Source organism: Haemaphysalis longicornis, unplaced genomic scaffold (genome assembly GCF_048455015.1).
Source record: "Haemaphysalis longicornis isolate Haplotype H1 unplaced genomic scaffold, Haemaphysalis longicornis Haplotype H1 scaffold_1, whole genome shotgun sequence".
Lineage (NCBI taxonomy): Eukaryota > Metazoa > Arthropoda > Arachnida > Ixodida > Ixodidae > Haemaphysalis > Haemaphysalis longicornis.
In genome coordinates this window covers 250,170,304-250,188,661 of record NW_027526203.1, presented here as the reverse complement: position 1 = coordinate 250,188,661, position 18,358 = coordinate 250,170,304, and the positions used below count along the sequence as shown (strand labels likewise).

Below are 18,358 nucleotides of genomic sequence, written 5' to 3'. Positions count from 1 at the left end.
TCTGTGAGGAGGCCATCGATGGCGGACGAAGATGAGGTGGCAGGTGTGGTGTGTGTGTCGACGGTAGTGTGGGTACGAGTGCTTGATGGCGTGGGTGGAAGGGGAGGAAAATGTTGAGCAGTGGGAGCGCTACGATCGGCCTGTGACCAGCTCCCCGGTTTGGTAGTTCGAGCCTGATTTGTTGTGTCCGGAAGCTTGCTATTGTAGGTCGAGACTGGTGGCTGCATTGGATGTTTCCGCTTGACCACGGGCGGCGTTGGAATCAGGCGTTGGGGGCAGTCCTTGGAAGCAGTAATGTGGGGAAGGTCACACAGCTTGCAATTTGGTGAGCATCGATGGTCATCGGTGGGAGTAGGAGTTCCGCACCCTGGACAGACTTGTTGGTCGGGGTGTGGGCAGACGTCCTGCCGATGGCCGACTTCTCCGCACAGTCGGAAGAACTGAACAGTTCTTCGAAACGGGCGGCAGCGGTAGATGAGACTGCCGACTTTTACATAAAAGGGGACGTGCGGGCCTTGAAATCTGAGGAGGGCTGACGTTGTTCGACCCAGCATGCGTGAGTGAAGAATGCGAGGTTCATTAGCTATGAGGAGGTCCGGGAGGTTCTCGTTCGTGGTGCCGGGGTCAAGGTGTCAGATGGAGGCTTCAGGTACGGGAGAAGTTCGTACAGGACAGAGTTGAGTTGAACAGAGGAGATGCGGCTGAGGGTTATGGCGTGAGTTTCACTCGGCGTACTAGCTACAATGAGGTTTTGGAGTGTCTGAATTTGAATTGTGACTTGAGAGAAGAATTCCTGCTGCGGAATGTTGCTTGCCGTCGCTAAGCTTTGTGTGAGTAGGTGAGGCGACCAGGCTGAAAGATCGAGGCCGGATCGGGGGCGATAGATCACGGTGTAATTATTGGGAGGCAGGCGTGGTAGAGGGTTGCGCCGCTGCGTGGAGGCATCTCGTGATGGCGCGGCTGGTAGCGATGCTGTCTTGGGTTTAGTAACAATGCTCGGGGCATGAGCCGTCTTCTTCTTGATGCGTGAGTGTAAAACTTGGATCCACGGGCTGTCGGCGTGAATGGTGCGACCACTGTGCGAGTCGAAGTCCATGGTCTCGGTAGAAGCGGCATGAGTGGTGGGAGAGGATTCCACGTCCGCCGGCATGCTTGCAAGTGCCACAACGGGAGCCGGGAACCGGCTCGCCGAAGCGTTAGGGTTAGCGCATTGACGCTCACTTGAGAACTTGATAGGCGATAATTCGGGGGAAAAGGCACACCGGGTGGTCACAGATGCAGCTTACCGTCAGGAAGTCGACGGTATAGTTTTTGGGTGGCTGGGGCTCGAAAATCAGCCTAAATAAAGGTTGAGAGCCGCGGCCCGTTCGCAGTTGAAACGCAAGGTGAGCTTCATCGAAAATTCAGTGGATGTTTTTTACGGGTTATAGTCATTGAAACAGTTTTTTTTTAGATTAATAGACATTTGCCACTTCAGGCACCATTCCTGTATATTGTTCAGTGACATGTTTAAAATTTCTTGATCGTTAGCAGATTCGATTTCATGGTATAGCACACAATCATCGGCAAATAACTTAACTTTTGTTGGTATGTTGCTAGCAATATCGTTAATGAAAACTAGAAACAAAAGAGACCCTAACAGGGATCCTTGAGGGACTCCAGATTGAACTACTGCAGATTTGGAAGTTACGTCGTCAATATAAACGACTTGTTCCCGGTATGAGAGATATGCTTCTAACCACGAAAGTAATGAATCGTTTTGTAGAATGGATTTTAGTTTCAAAAGAAGTTTACGATGCGAAACACGATCAAACGCCTTTTCAAAATCGAGGTATATTGATATCAACTTGCCGTTGCCTGTCTATGGCTGATGCGAGGTCATGAACGGTTTCCAGCAGCTGTGTTACCGTGGAAACGTTCTTGCGGAAGCCATGCTGTCGGTTGTCAAGCATATTATCGCGTTCTAGGTGAACGGCGATGTGCTTTAAAATAATATGCTCTAGTACTTTGGCGCAAGTACACAGCAATGATATAGGCCGGTAGGAACTGGGTAGCGCTTCATTTTGTTTTTTTAGGAATAGGGGTGATTTTTGCATACTTCCAGTCCTTCGGCAGTTCCGCGCATGAAATAGATTTATTAAAAAGTAAACAGAGATATTTAGAGCACCACTCAGCATACCTGACCAGAAATTCATTAGGAATTGCGTCCATTCCAGGCGTCTTCTTTGTGTCCAAGTTAAGAAGAAGAAAAAACAGAGGGACGAAATATCGGTGCAACATTATCGTCAATGGTGAGCACTGTACAGAAGTAATCATTCAAGGTTTCACAGATGCGCTGCCTATCTCCGATTGGAACATTGTTCACGCAAAGGTTTGGCACAGCCCTTTGTTTTGTTGAGAAATGCCGCCAAAACTTAGCAGGGGACGAAGTTAAAAATTCTGGTAATGTGACTCGTTGGTAGTGTTCTTTAGCTTTCTCCATACTCTTGTTTAAAAGCATGCGGAGGCTACAAATTTTGTTGCTATTGGAAGTTGTTGACGATCATTTAAATTGTTTTCTTGCCTTCTTCAGTTTGCGCGAGGTGCGTATGATTTCTTTGTTTAACCATGGATTTGAGCATGGATTTGTTTAACCACGAAATTAACCGCCCTCCACCCGCCACCCGCGTCTACCCCATACTGTTCATATGCAAGCGAATAAATATTTGATCGGAAGAGAGGACACCTGCCCATGCATCCTAGCGCAAAGTCGGCACGGTTTTTTTTTAAATCAGGAAGCTCACACTAACGCGTAAGACTTGAAGGTAGCGAAGCTGGTGCGCTAACTTTACCACCATCCCGACGGTTAGATACACGATTGCCGCAGACTTGCTTTTTCGACGCTGCCGTGAGCTTCCTTAATTTTAAGTGTGAGCTTCCTTAATTTTTTGGAAGGGATAATTCTTGGACATCTCCTTGGAGGGGCGTACGCTATAACCTGTCTTTCTCGTTCGGAGCAAGTGTTGCCACGATAACGGCGAACATTGGAGGGTTTTTTGTTTTTTTTTTTAAAGGGGGGGGGGGGGGGGGGGGGGAATCTTTGCCAGTCTCCCAGGTGAGCATGCTTGACTTGCAAACGTGCGCCGATGACGCTGGGCCGTCGCCGCGAGGCACACACACACAGCGCTAGGCATTTTCTTGTTTTTTAGCTGTCGGGAGGTGGCCACAACCTTGCCCAATCCCCACAAGTGGTCATGCTTGGCTTGACAAACATGCGCAGGATACACTAGGCGGCCATCGCGAGGCACGCACACACAAGCGCCCGGCATTTTTTTTTTTTTTTTTGTTATCCTCCGGACGGTCGCCGCGAGGCCCGTGCTGACGTGCGCGCACTCGGTAACTTCTTTGTCTTTTTAACTGCGGACACGAAAAATCACGACTTCCTAGAGAGCTTCGCCATTACAAAACAACTCAGAGGATAAGTTGCGAATGCGGGAGCTGTTACATTCGGGCCGCCGTTCCCAACCCAGGCTCCGTCGCCTCCGTCATGTGAGGTAGCGTGGTGTAGAGCCACAAGCAAAATTGGCTACCTTGGAGATGACGACAAGGAGCCGAAGGCAAACTTAACTGGTTTACTGCATGGCGAAGGACGAGCCGAAGCAATACAAGAACAATACCCTTCGGGTAACTTTACAGTACAGGACTCGCGCAGAGTGACAGAATTGATTCGCTGATCCAAAACGATTGCACTTCTGGGGTTGGGGACCCGCATTTATGCCCAAAGCGCTAATGGTCAAACAACGTTCCCCCTGCTTCTGCACACGGCGCGAACATAGTGTAGACACACACAACACTTTTTTCCAGAGTTCATGAGGGGTCGGTAGTAGCGCCGCAAGCTGAGTCTGAGAGATAGGGGAGAGGAGGTCTCCGCTGCGGCGTTAGTGTGCTTTGAACAAGTCCAACTCGCCGCGTATGCCACCGCCGAAGTTTGAATCACGCCGACAGTGAGGCGCCCTCGCGCCGGCCGATTTGCGGCAAGTTGTGATCTGTCCGAGGCAGGCTTGCACTCGCAAAACTTTGCAGGACGCGCGAATATGATTGCGCGCGCAGAATCGTAACAGCTTCTCCGCCGGAGGTCCTAGATCCCGATGGATAAGGGTCCTCAACCGCTGTCCGTAGGGATGCTCTCGAGGAGAAGTGCTGCACAGACGCTCCACTCCAGGCCTGGGCGCTTCGACGACGTGCTGGAGGTTCACCGGGCCAGTCACTGGACGAATAGTGGCTCCCCAGAAACGTCTCTGGCTTGGGCAGGCAAGCAACAGTACAACAAAACACGACCACGGGAAAGCACAACCGCATCGCCGACAAGTGCGAAAACAAATCCACACTCAAGCTCTGCCAGGCGTTTAGTTGCGAAAAAATACGCGATTAACTAACTACACTAGTTTTATTTTGCCCAGCAGTACTTTATTCAAGCGCATGTACTGGATAGGAGGCATTTCGCGTGATTAGAAATGTCCCACACAAAAAGAAACGTAATCGTAAAGGGCGAAACCTGCTTCAGGAAAAACAAAGCAAACGAGAAAGTCAGGCGTCTGCACGCCACTTCCCGCGCTGAGAGCCGTGAATCGAACTATCGGCATTGCCTTTAGCTTTCCCCATTTTCAATCACCCGTTCTCTGAAGGCAACTGCGTCCGGTTCATGGGTCTTTTTCCGAAACGTACCTCGATCGCGCGGAGAAAACTGCCCTAATTTCCACCCCTCCAGCAAGGCGTGCGCTTTCGTTCTCTGGCGCTCCGAGATCCGCTGAGACCGGAGCAGAGTGTGCGTACGGCGCTGCCACATGACAGGCGCGCACTAGAACTCTTGCCGCACGTGTGCTCTTGCTTTTTGCCTCCGTAGCCGTCCTTTGCCATTTTGGCGACACCGTGGGTAAGCGAACACCGAAAGCTGTTCTCTTACCCTTGTTTTCGTTTTCTTTGCCGGCTGCCAAGGCTACACTAGGCCCGTGCTGCCCGGTCTACGGTTCAGCCTCATGCGTCACCGGAATCGCTACGAGTTCCCTTGGTCGTTGCTCGACAACGAGTATCTGAGTTGGTAGCGGGAGGCTAACGACTCGCTCAGGCGGGGCACCGTCGTTACGCTTCGCTGCATCATGAAAACCGTCCAGTGTCTCGATTGACGGCTCTGCCACAGAGTCGCTCGGTTCTGAACCCGCGTCTGGAGAAGCACCTTTAGTTTCAATGGACTGCTGTTGCCTCCTTTCGCTAGCCTCATCGTTTACGCTTTCATGGAAAACGTTGTTAGCTCGCGAACCACGCGCTTTCGGGTCGGCAGCCGTTTCCAAGGCCTACCGTGAACCCATGGGCGCTCCGAACCCGACGACGACACATCCCGGCCCTAACAGGCCCTAAACCGGCTTCAGTAGTAGCTCAAATATAGCCACATGCAAGAATCTTAAGTATCCTAAAATAGTCGAAATTCCTCAAGTGATGTTTTGGAAATTTAAAATTACTTTTCCCAAGGCCATATTTTTCTCCAGTCATGACCTCTGAGGTGCGAGTGGTGTGGTTGTTATCGCACCGCGCACACCATCAGTTTATTCTGGGCACAATTGAATCGCGAAGGCCATGCGCCACAGGAAGATGATCGGGGTCTGAAACCAGGGCAAGTAACTGACCACCCAACTGTATAATTTTTCGGCATTTATGCTATAGGTATTCGAGGAACAACTCAAAATCAGAAACAGTTGTATTGTGTCACATTTGTTTACATATACAGGGTGTTTCAGTGAACACTTTCAAAAATTCCTGAAGGTAGGCTTTTCAAGAAAAATAGGAATTCTGTTAAGGAACAAGCCATCAGGTGCGGCGGACGTCAGCAGTTATGAGAAACGTGCGAATTACATGGTTAATTAACTAAAACTCTATAATGAACTTTTTAATTAGCGAAGTTTGGCGGTTATTGCCAATGGCGAGTTTGTAGCCACGGAGACGACGATAACCGATCAGTTTTTAAAGCAAAGGAAAATACACTCTGTAGAGCCCTACAGCCCGCATAAATCAAGTATTTTTCTCCCATGAAACCGAAACACAGCGCACATGGTGCGCCAGAAGTCAAGCGCATACGCAACGTCCGCTGATGACGTGTTGCAGTGACTGTGTCGCCCAATTCAAGAAGGCTCTGGTGATTCCCCACGCTAGGGAATCAGCTGATATCAACGCCATCGCCTCCTGTATTTTTTCAATGATCAACGCTCACCTTACACCACGGCTAGCGTTATCTTTTCTTTTGTTGGTAGGCGCAAGAAAGAGGCTAGCCATTTTCACGCAACACGGTCGCCCGTTTCGGGAGCCCCAGTGGGCGTTGGTGACAGTTCTGCTTTTCTTTTTTTTTTTAATGCGGAGCATTTCTTAGGCTCGCCTGGTCCTGCGTCGTTGATGGCGGCGCCGTCCACACGCTCACTGCACATGCGCAACTCTCCTCCTTACACCCACAGCTCCGCGATACTACACTATAAAAGAAAAGAAATAGCGGCGCCCGGTTTTGATCCCACGACTCTCTGGCCGTAACGGGAGGTACGCGGTGCTCTTCCCACTACGCTACAAATCCGGGACAGGAGCAAGTGCTACGAACGCGCCTTATGTCCTTGACTCATTCAAACTACGTCAAGAAGCTACTGATACAACAAAGGCACGCGAAGCTGAACGTCAACGGAAACGACGAACTGAAAACTTTAGAGGGGGATGCTGAATTTCCCGTGGGAAAGCTGTGGCGGGAAGCGCCACGCGCCTTGCAGCTCAACCAGCCCCGTCCGCAGCGCCTCTGATGCTGATTGTGGCAGGATGCCCCTAGGGATTGGCCAACCAAAGAATCCATCACGAGATAGGTTCGCGTTCAACCACCGTCGTCATCTTCCCGTAGGGGAACCACCGAAGAAGAAGAAGAACGAGAAGACAAAGCTGCGAAGAGGAGGGCGTGTACATTGCTCTCAGCCGGTGCACCAATGTCAACAACCTTTACCTCACCAAAGCTGACGGAGACTACCGATTCTACCAGAGAGACAACATCGACAAGAACATGATGGACGAGTTTCGGCGCCTCGAGAACCACCGCCTACTCACCGTAACACAACAGCACTTGCGTGCCTTTGCCATCGGTGTGGACCCGGACGCGGAATTCCCTCTGGCGCTAGTAAAAACCAGATCACTCAACATAACGGCAACACAATGGAACCACAAGGAACCGCCACGATGCTTCGCATCCTCATCAGGGTTCCCCACGGGAAGATGGTGTAATTTTTTATTGTCTCGACCCCATCTGACGTGGCTACCAGACATGCAAGATGTGAAACGTCACCATCCGTTCATTTTTCTTCGTTAGGTTTATCTGCTGTTCGTTTATAATCGCTGCGTGTTAGAAAGCGCATCAGACAAAGGAATGGTTTGTTTGCTGGGCGAGGAGGGACTTCGCGGCTGTGGCTGCATGCTGAGGCTTTCTATAGCTAGGGAAAACTGAACTTACATTTCGAATTGGCCGCCACATTCATTTAAACACGACACCAGCCGACGTTGCGTTCGCTCAAGACTTCCAGCGCTCCCGGAGCGCCGAGTTTCGTTTTTGAGCGAAAAATAACGGCAGGTTTCCTCGCGCCACAGGGCTTTAAACACCGACTTTTTCGTTGTTTTAAAACCTGATATGAAATCGTCTTCTCCGGGGCTACAAAATCACCATTGACAGTAACCACCAAACTCAGCTAATTAAGACGTTCATTAGTAGAGTTTAATTACCCACCTGACTAATGTGCACACCCTTGATACTATCTCGTGTCCGCCGCAGCTAGCAATCTCCTTCTGAAGAGGGTTTCTTTTTTTCTCGAAGAGCCTATTTTTAAGAATTTTTGAAAGTGTTCACTGAAACACCCTGTATGTATAGTTTGTTGCATAAAAGGATGCAGCGATTACTGTATCCGATTTAGAAAATAGTTTATTGACACTTGACGCAACACAAACAAAACCTTAAAGGGACACACAGCTAATTTTTCCGGAGTTCATGTCGTCTAGCTTATATGAAAGCCAGCGTTTTACATACTGGGGTAAACGCAAGGCGGAGGATGAGGAGAAAGCGAAGGGAAAGGCCGAGAGGTTATCCAGGCTTAGAGATTGGATTATTCCTCGGCACTGGCGAAGGGGTGTTCAAAGGGGATGAAAGAGAGGGCAGGCGAAAAAGAGGGATAGGAGCGGGGCCGCGACACAGTCTAGTCTCTTTTATCTAAGCCTGTGTCCTTCATGAAACGCAGAAGGGCATTTGTTGCCTTCTGTGAAGTCGATTCTAGGGGTGGTCGATGTCCTAGAATACGGTTTGCATTAGCGGGGAACGAAAGTGTCTGGGGAGGAGGAGGTTGTGCCGCCGTTATCCTCACCCTTCGCCAGACGCTTCACTCAGTTTTTTTTCCGCCGTCGCTGCTGCGTTCGATAGTCTCTGGTTTCAGCCTTTGTAGAGACAGGTGTGTTTATTCAAGTGATGTCGCATGGGTAATCGTTGTCGGTGTCGTTTACAGCTTCGCAGTCCAGCCACCTTCACAGCGTGGATTGGCGCCATTTTTTTAATGGACTGCCAACTCGCCCAACATTACACTTTGTTTCTATGCCTCCCTGATGGCGACCGTCCCGTCATAAAAATGCACTGTAGGAAAACCAGCTTTATGTGGTTGGTTTCACAAAATGATGCTGATGATGATAAGCGAAGGTACATCATGCGCCACAAGACAAAACGCTTCCCCTGGTCGGAATTAGACCTCGGTCCCTCGAGTTATGAAGCGGACGTCTATCCGATTGCGCCATGCCGACACGGTCGAAGCAGTTGGGATTTAATTAAAGCGCAGCTTTCTTTTACTCTCTGATGGCGACCGTCCCGTCACCAAAACTCATTGAACCCCTACAACTCCAACGACAGCGAACGAATCTCTCACGAGAAAACTGATCGTTTCAACCATCGTTTTTGTTAAACGAAGTGGCTTCAGTTTTTGTTTTGTTTTTTTTTTTGTTTGTGCGGCAACATTGGAAAAACAAGTGCCTTCCACAGCATAGCGTATAATGGCCAGTGCGTGCGTGGGTGCGTTCGTGCGCGTATGTCTCTGTACGGGTGTTCGTGTGCTTGTGTGCGTGTGCGTCTCCGTGCGAGCGTGTTGGTGAGTGTGAGAGTGTATGCGTGTGTTTGCGCGTTTGTTGCATTTGCGCATGCGCGTGTGTGTGAGTGCGCGCGCTATGGTGTGGAGTTAAAGCTGCAACCAAAGCGAAAAAAGAATGAAAACATTATTTTTGATCGCGTTTGGATTCTAAATCTATTCAGTTTAGTATTCACGAATCTTAATGCCACTCCTTCCAAAAAACTTTAATTGCGAGCAACAAAATCTAGGCGGAATAAACTTGTCTACTTGCAGAACATGTGTTTCAGACGTAGATAGCCCCCAACACGACCCATGCGCGCAGTTGTTGCAGCCGTTATGTATATAATTTGAGTACGAAATACTGACGTTTTTCTTTTTTTTGCTCGAGCTTGGTGTGTGAAGAGGGAATGATACCTGGTTGCATTATTTGCGCGACTAGGACGTAAGAGGGTGAAATAGGTTGCGAGATACATATATACCAGAAATTATTATGTAGATGGGCGAACCAGGTAGGGAAAAGCCAACTGTCCAACCAAAGCGTACGCTGCCTACGTGCACGGTAACGAAAAAAAAAATATTTTCCTGTATCCTGAGTCTGACTCACCGCCAGCTCTACAATTAACAGAGGAGAGAAGCAAAAACACAAACCTTCCTGATTTAAGTCTTCTTATCTGATTCTTCCGTGTTTTCTGCCTATAGTGTTCATCGTTGCGCTTTGAGAAGAAGCCAAACGAGCGAGCGCCGAGATGATTAGGGCGGGAGAAAAACAATAAAAAATGTCGCCGTGCATCTGACGAAGAAGCGCTCACGATGTTTCTCGTCATGTTCAAGGACAGCAGTAAGAGAGCGCGTGCAGGTGTATAAAAGTAAAGGCGCGGCGGCATCGAGCACGCATTGCCGGAAATCTATTCGCTGTACGTTGAGCCCCTGTCGACGAGCTTGCCTCACTTAACGTCGTCCGCCATGAAGGTACTTCTGCTGTGCGGACTCATTCTGGCCGCCGCCATGTACGTGCAGGGCGGACACGAAATCTGCGGTAAGCGTTGTTTCCCCGTGCTTTTCAAAGACGATAGTCTTTCTTGGGCTGCTTAAATCCAGAAATTTTGGTCTGTCTGTATATCTGTTTGTGTGTCTGTCAGTCAGTCACTCGATTCAGCCACTCGGCCAAAGTGAAACAAATACTGCGCAATAGTCTTATATACCCACAGCCAAATCTAAACGTCTAAGTCCGGTGTTAACGCTCATATGTGTCAACACTGTTGAACAAGGACAAGACATTACTCAAATATGAGGCGGAAAATCAATACATAAGTGATATCTGCAGTGTTCCTTTATTAAAAAAAAGTCATGGATGCTTGCATTCTGCCATAGGAAATGAAATACTACATCAATTGCAGAAAATTGTCGCCTGCTGTTTCCAGCGCTCCTATAGCTCATGGCGGTATTTAAGAAATCAAACGACAACAGCATTGAAACGTTCCACTAGATATGTTTCACGTTCCGCTTGGAATGCACATGGAGAAGAGCAACGTGGTTCTATAAACGTTCTAGTAAGGCGGCTCAATTCACACGCGTCTCCGCCGTACAGCAGCACTGGCATCGAGGCACCCAATCTGTAACAGTGGAACGCGGTAAATTTAAATTGACTTGAGCAATCCTTTAGGGTGTTTACCTTGGGAGGAGCCCGACGGAAAAGGAACAGCATCAGAGGTGAGCGGGAAAGCGGAGGGAGGCATTTACTTGGCCAATGTCGACAAGGACTGTCGTTTGTTTTGTGGTAAGCGATTCAGACCCGATCAGAATTTTGGTTTCAAACTAAAATTTTGCGCATGCCTTCTGAGTTCCATCTGTGCCACGCCCTTTATTGGGTATTCTCGATTTGCCAGTCCGGAACGGTTCGCGGGCAGTCAGAGGACTGCGTCCGGACCGGAGGTCCCGCTGGAATGCATGGGAAAATCGAGCGCCGGATCGCGTCTCGGGCAGTCCGCGGACAATCCGGGACTGATAACCGAGGAGGCCCATTATAATGTCGTGTATTCGCGTAATGTGTACTCCTTGTTACGCTTAGTTTATGCTTAACGAGGGCTGCACTTGGAAGCGGCTACTGATATTATGTGAAACGCCGACTGCACTGGCCTCGCATCGATTGCCTGTGTGACAGTGCTGCGCGGGTGTCATCAAGAATTCCAGTATAAAAATGAAAGTTGCGCTTAAGAAGGTATCGAGAAACCAGTGACACTCTTTTGATGAAAAAAATGTTCTGGCTAGAAATTGGCTCACACCTGATCAGAGTGCCAGAAGAGGGGACCTCTTCTGGCTTTCATCAGTAAACGGCGATCAGTACTCAAACAAAATGCGCTTACTAGCATATCCTATTTCCCCAAAGAAACATATTCTGCAGGATATGTTGTTCTTCGTTTCCCAATGTCAGCGTGAATTTTCTGGAATTCACACACCTGAAAAAGTCACCGATTGGCACCAGGCTACACCCGTGAGGAAACCACCTTAAAAGCGCCAGAATTTGCGGACGATTTCCCAGAATTCAAAATTGCCTACCGGCCGTTGTCGATGACTGAGGCTTCAGCGAGGGCCAGGACAGCAGTAACAGAGGATAAACGTTTTCTACAACTTTACTGGTTTTCCTTTCAAATACCCGCCACGCACACCGCGCCGTGGCAGCAAGCAGTTTCTAACCGCTGATGCAAACATGCTAAAATTGGGGCTTATCCAGTAACAAAATCACGGTTTGGTGTACCAGAGGGTTACAAATAATTTTCGGCCACCCAGTATTCTTAAACGTACGCCGAAATCTCGTATCGCCTCTTATAAGAAACGCTACTTTCGCAAGGGATGGGGAACCCATGAACAGCCGTCGGCTGTCGCAAGGAACATGAAAGAGCCAGTTTTTTACTACTATTACAAAAAAAAACGATTAGTTTGCAAACTTTTCTGTAAATTAGGCACCACTTCGTGCAATTGTAAATTTCCCTTACAAATCATTAATGATTTCCGAACACGTCGGCCCGTGCTACTTTGTGTGCGAATGCACGAGTGTGTACGTATCTAAACAGCAAATACTGGATGAAAGACAAAATGAGATGGCCTTACATCCGAAGATTTTTGTAGTGTGCCTCCGCACAATAAATAGATATCATAACGATGCCACAATCTCATACACCGAATATTTCCTCTTCGTTAGCAGGGCAGGCAGGAAGCTAGCACGTTCTTGTTTTGTTTTTTGATACGAAAGCATTAAAGGGCCATTTATCGAAAAGCCGACGTCGGCGACAGCGTTGGCGCATTCGAAGCATTCCACAGCCCGAAGCGTTCCATAGCACGAGGAGTTCCACAGCGCGAGCTTAAACTCGGCAGCAGCGAGAGGTGGCCGTCCTCGCCCGCCCTGAAGTGCACCGCGGATGACGGGAGTGGAAGAACGCGCCCAAACAAGGGAACAGACAAGCAGCGAAATTCACCATCGGTGTCAATTATCCCATTACACGCCGGCAGGACTGAACACGGACCGGACGCGTAGGAGATGGATCCAAGCCATTCGAAAGCGTTAAGTTGTATCGCAAAGCAATGCGCCTCTAGCCCGAGGTCACAAAGAACTTCGAGAACTCGAGGCGGAAGCATGGGGTCTCAATCTTTAAACTGGGCGTTCATTCCTTCGCATTAACAACGCATAAGAAGTGCTCAGGTGACTTTGGGCTGTTTTGCATTCTCAGTTCAGCGTATATTGTTTTTCCGCACATATTTGAGTTTTTTTTTTAATTTTCGACCGAAAACTATAAGTCTGACGCACCAACTAAGCAAAGCATGTATGACTAACTTATCGGTATGACTAACTTATCAGGGAAAGTCATGAATTAATAAAGTGTACCAAAGACTATTTTACCTAACGCTTAAGTATCGCACACCCGGAAGTTTTGGCTGTTTGGCTCTACCAGGAAAACAACAGCCGCCGTGGGCGGAGTCGAAACCGCATCATCGTGTTGGGCTCCACCCCGCCGGGTTCCACGTGCTATGGAGATTGTGTATAGGGACTTTATAGTGTATTGGTTGCCATTCGGTATGACCAGGTTCCGCAAGAATCCTTGAGTGCGCACTACATATGCCTACTTGCTGATATCAGATTCCCATGAAATATGTTCGGCGTATTGTGTACTGAAGACGGAAATTTTTCGTTACGTCGTTGCAGTGCAACGTTTTTGTATCAACCTGCTGTATTTCATTATATTTTCCAGAGTTGAGCCACGAGCAGATCACAATGATGCTGAAGTGTATGGCTGACCATGTTCCAGCTGAGGTAAGAAAAAGCATTCCATTTGAAAAGTTCATTATTAAAATGTTTTCTAAACGTCTTATATACTGTTTAAGCACGGAAATACTCGTAGGAGACTACACCTCATGCCTATTCAAATTCGCGCGATGGTTAGTTGCGAATTCGTTCGTCCTTTAAAAAATCGTTAGCCCCTTTTGGGGAGCTGTGCGTTCGAATCAAGATCAGCGGAACATATGTCTCCCCAAGATCAGTTTTATTGTTGTTCCTTATTTTTGTTATCGTGTATTTGCTTTCCCGCATTTATGGAACGCCTTGGTGTTGTTCGTTTTCAGCCGATGATTTTATTTTAAAGAATACTTGGACCTGTGCACATGCTCGTTCTCGTGGTTGCTTGCGTGTGCGAAGTGCGTTCAGAAAAAAAAATTATCTTGCCTAGTATACTAAAGGTCCATCAACCAGATCTGCACACCTTTTCCAGCAGATAATTTGAATCATACGTTTCAAATGTGAACGGGTTCTGTTGGTTGGTTCCGAAAAAAAAAAAGAAAACAAGTCCATCGCGAGAAAGGGCGCAAAAATTGTGGCTTTTCTTGCGTTGTACAAGTTGAAACTTGGTTGGGCTGTTGCAACACCCCAGCAATGTCACCTTGTACCAAGGAACATCATGTATAAAACGCGATGAGCGATAGACAGGGAAAGACAGCGTCCCAGTTCTAACCGATGCTCTTCTCACCCGGACATGTTCACGATCACTCGCGCTTTTCGTGCGCTATTTCGAGCGCATTCGACAAGGTCTCCCCACCTCCCTCCCCGCCCTCCCCCCTCCCCCCTTTTTTTCCCCCACTGTATTAAACTATGGGCATCGATGACACTGAAGTGGTATGATCTGTGAAACATCACCTATTTTACAGCACAAGGCAAAGGCATCGGATCTCGTGCACAGTCAGGGAGACAACATCGCCGAACTGATTAAGAAGCAGTGTGAAGCCGGCGTGGACTTTGTAAGTATAGACGACAGTGCGTTTAACGAAGCTAATTGCCCCTTTTTTTTTCCTTGCGTGTACCAATGCAGTCATGTGTGCAGAATATGTCCGGGCGCTTGTAATTTGTTGATGCTACGAGGACGGAAGCTACCAAAGTGGTATTCGCTACTTCGGTACTTCGGAAGGGGACGTTCAAAGAGCCCACGCTCTTTGAACGTCCTTGCCTCAGATGTCACTGAAGAAAAGAGCTGTGGCAGTACATACAGGAATACATAGGTCGCCACCCTCCCCCCGTTCCCAAAACCTCTCTTCATGACTATACTATAAGGTGCGGAAGTACCCGCGACCTGCTTATTCACGACCCCTGGTGCCCTAGAAACCCTCTGTTGGATTTTTGTTCCCCCGTTTCATATGATCCTGATTTACTTCGCCTCTGATTATCCTAGAGGATTCGTTCGAAATGAGCGGCGTGTGCTCTTGCACCAGGCTGATTATTGCGCATTGATACACGACTCCGTGTGTCAACGCGTAGTCTGACGATCGAACCTGAGTCTTCCGGTTACAGACTTCCTCTGTTTTGCCCGTGGGTACAAGAAACACAATCGAAAGCAATACTCACAGCCGAATCAGTGCAATGAAAGAATCTACTTAAACCCTTGAATGCTGGCAGGGAAGCGAATGCCAAGGATCTCTTTGATATTCGCACATTTAAGTCTTTCGTTCTTGCATATCCCCCCCCCCCCAATTCTTATATTTGTAACAAGCCGCGAGAAATTTCACGGCTACATTATAAAACGGCTACATTCCCTGATATTTTGCCCATTCTCTTTATTCGGGTGAAGAAATGGCTCGCAATATCTGTAAATTTTACAGATTGTACAGTAAGAAGCCGCATTTTTTTACAACGGAATAGAGTGATGGGCATGCATACGGGTCACAAGATATTGCCCTATTTAACCATAATTTATTATTTATATTGAGAGTATTACCATTTTAATGTCTTATATGTCGGATGCATTTAATAAATTGATTCTTCTGGCACTGTGTCTTTCAGGGTGAAGTAATGAAGAAACTGTTATCGGTAAGTGTTTTTGTTTTGTTTGGTTATTCTTTGAAGGCACACTATTGTCGGAGCGCCAACCCCAGCCATCAATACACGTAGTTCAGTTTAAGCGGTACACATCCAGCTGTTTTAATCATAATGCCATTTTCTGGGCGCATCGACAATGTAGGCGAGTGGGAACCTCGAGGTACCTACAGACGTCTCAATATGCTTTTTTTTTTTTTTTTTTTGCTACAGACGCCTCAATATGCCACTACCGTGGTGGCTTACTGGCTTGGCCGTTCTACCAGCCCTGTCTACCGCTCAGGCGTTCTAACGGTCAGGCCGCTATGCCAGTAAAAAGAAACCTGCTGAGGCCTGCTGGGATATGTTCCCCATCTAAAAAAACATATTTCGAGTCATTTCTAAACACACGTGACACATGATCCACACATGGGATTGGCCGAAAAATACTGGGGGTTGATCCCCGATATGCCTCACAAGATTCCACATTCGAAAGTAGCGAGCCCCAGGCCCCTGTACGCATATGCATGCGGAGAACACGCCCGTACTAAACATTTTTCCCTCGTTTTGAATTGACAGCATAGTAGTATCTTCCTTGGATAATCATTATTCAGCCATGCGTCAAGAGCTAGGTGTTGCTGTAAGCTGTATCACCTTGGGATAATTTTCCGTAAATGTTGTACAACTTATGGACCCCTTAGAGCCGAGAGTGGTTTCCATAAATGAGCACTAGGCAACAAGGTTTTCTTCTTTAGTTTGTATTGACCGACCAGGTAATGAAAGAGACGCAGCACAAGACAAACATTTGCGGCCGACATTCGTCAACTTATCTTCGCAGGAGTACTTGACGCAGTGACGAGTGCATTTTTGGGAGCCACGTAAAGACAAAAGGGCCGCCCTTGGTAGTAAATAATTTCGCAAATTTTAGGGCGACGTATTTTTGGGCTCCCATGAGCTTACTTATTTTTTTCCGTGATTTAGAGGGAAAAAATAAGGTGTAAAGATAAAGAGGAATAACTGCAATCACGCAGAAGCAACTCTTATCTTATGCTCACTTGTTTCTCGGGCGAATGAGCGCCCTCATTGCAGCACCTAAACGGCACCTTGGTGTGAGTAACAGTGCATATATGACGAAGGCAGTGGATGTTTAGTTTGCGGGTAATAATGGGGCGCAGCTGAGACTTTCTTTTAGAAGTTGTTTGAGTCCATAAAAATCCGTTCAACTATAAAATACATGAGAGTCTATTAAAATTGCTCCTTGCCCGTTCACAAGTGGTAAGAAAGAGGAAGCGCTAAGACGCGAGAGCGGACGGAAGAAAGATTAAGGCGAGTGCATTTTCTCTTTCCTCTCTTTCTCTCATGGGGTCTTGGCACTGTTTTATCAATCGACAACTGAGACATAACTATTCTTTATGCAGGGTCATATGACTCCGAGCACGTCACAGCTTTAATAGTACAAGAATTAGCGAATTTAAGCGTCAATGCCTTAGTTGCAAAGGACCTGCACAGGGTGAACTTATGTGTGAGAAAAAATGGCAATACGAGAGGCTCCCATTTTAAGTAATACCGCAGTAAAAACAAATTTATTGACCGAGGTGTTCTAACGATTTTTTGTTAACCCGTGCGAAATTTGTCAGGTGAATAGGAATGGTTTGAGAGCTATTGAGACATTTGCTTATAGTATCCGCTACAGCCCTAGATTACAAGGCACTACCTCAAGCTTTTTAAACCCTAGTTCTGGCGAAAACTGGATCTAAGGCCGAAGTAGTTATTCCAAACAGGGATGTCACTGATCACGAGATTGCTGAGCTACAAGTTCATGATATCGAACACAAATCTGTGCTTCCACGAAGGCGTACCACTCTCAAGCCAATATCGTTCTGTTTTGCATTTTCTTCTTTTTCAGGAGGAAGAAGGTGCCGCTGTACGAAAGGCATACACTGAGTGCCATCCTGGTCACGCCTGAGGCGACTTCCACTGTCCGCTCCCTCTACCGGTTCCAGAACACCGCCTTGCGGGACGGAGGGGTGCATAATACAATAAAGACGACAACGACATTTAGTGCCGAATCTCGAGCCATTATTTGTGTGAGGGGGGTATTGCAGAGCCTAAAAGCAAACTCCGTCTTGCCGTACTGGTGAAACAAGTTCAGCAATGGTGTAAGAATACCAAGGTTCGATCTTTTTTTAGTTCAACTGACGTTTCCTAGGGGAGAGTGGAAAGACTGACACACGGTACAGAGCCGGAGGAGACCTATTCCTCGCGGCCGCACATGGCCAAACAAACTAGGTGGCATGGTGCTCAGTATCTCGACCGTGGTGGGACCCTTCTGGTCTATCAGCCACTTAATTGAATGCTAAGCGGTGCTGGTGGAAAGCGAGGTGAACCGCTTTCTAAACTCAAGTGCAATGCCGGGACACTCAGGCCGTACCACAGCACTGCGTTCACATTTGGCCATAAAGCGATACCATACCCTCTACACTTGAAAGCAAAGCCGTGGGTCAGCTGCATCACAATGCCCACGATTGACCAATCTATGACACCAACAAAGTAAATTCGACGAATGTGAGCTCCGTGCACAATATTTGAAGCAAGAATGTGATCTGCCCTGTCACACCGCTCATTACCGAACGTCACTCTTGCACGATGTGGTGCCACAGCGCAAACCAAACTTGTGAATCAAACCGTATTCTCGAAATTGTGAGTCTCCAAAATTTCATAGTTGGCTCTTTGCATCAGTCGATTTCTTGCATTGTGGCGAAGACGAACCTCTGTATTCTCTTTAATCGTGTGAAGTTGCGATGAAAATGCGTAGACTGAAGGAAGGACACGAACGAGGGGATACATGATTTATGTATATGATGTCAGCTGCTTGTAC

General features: G+C 47.8%; 1 protein-coding gene across 1 annotated transcript; it reads left to right on the top strand.

Annotated features, from left to right (window-relative positions):
* The first annotated feature begins 10,026 nt into the window (after positions 1 to 10,026).
* On the top strand, positions 10,027 to 17,541 carry LOC144143988 (uncharacterized). The gene is made up of 5 exons (XM_077675489.1): positions 10,027 to 10,185; positions 13,394 to 13,455; positions 14,343 to 14,432; positions 15,469 to 15,495; positions 17,387 to 17,541. Exons 1-5 carry the CDS (start codon positions 10,113 to 10,115, stop codon positions 17,444 to 17,446), a joined length of 312 nt encoding a protein of 103 aa, XP_077531615.1. The 5' UTR covers positions 10,027 to 10,112; the 3' UTR covers positions 17,447 to 17,541.
* Positions 17,542 to 18,358: the final 817 nt, after the last annotated feature.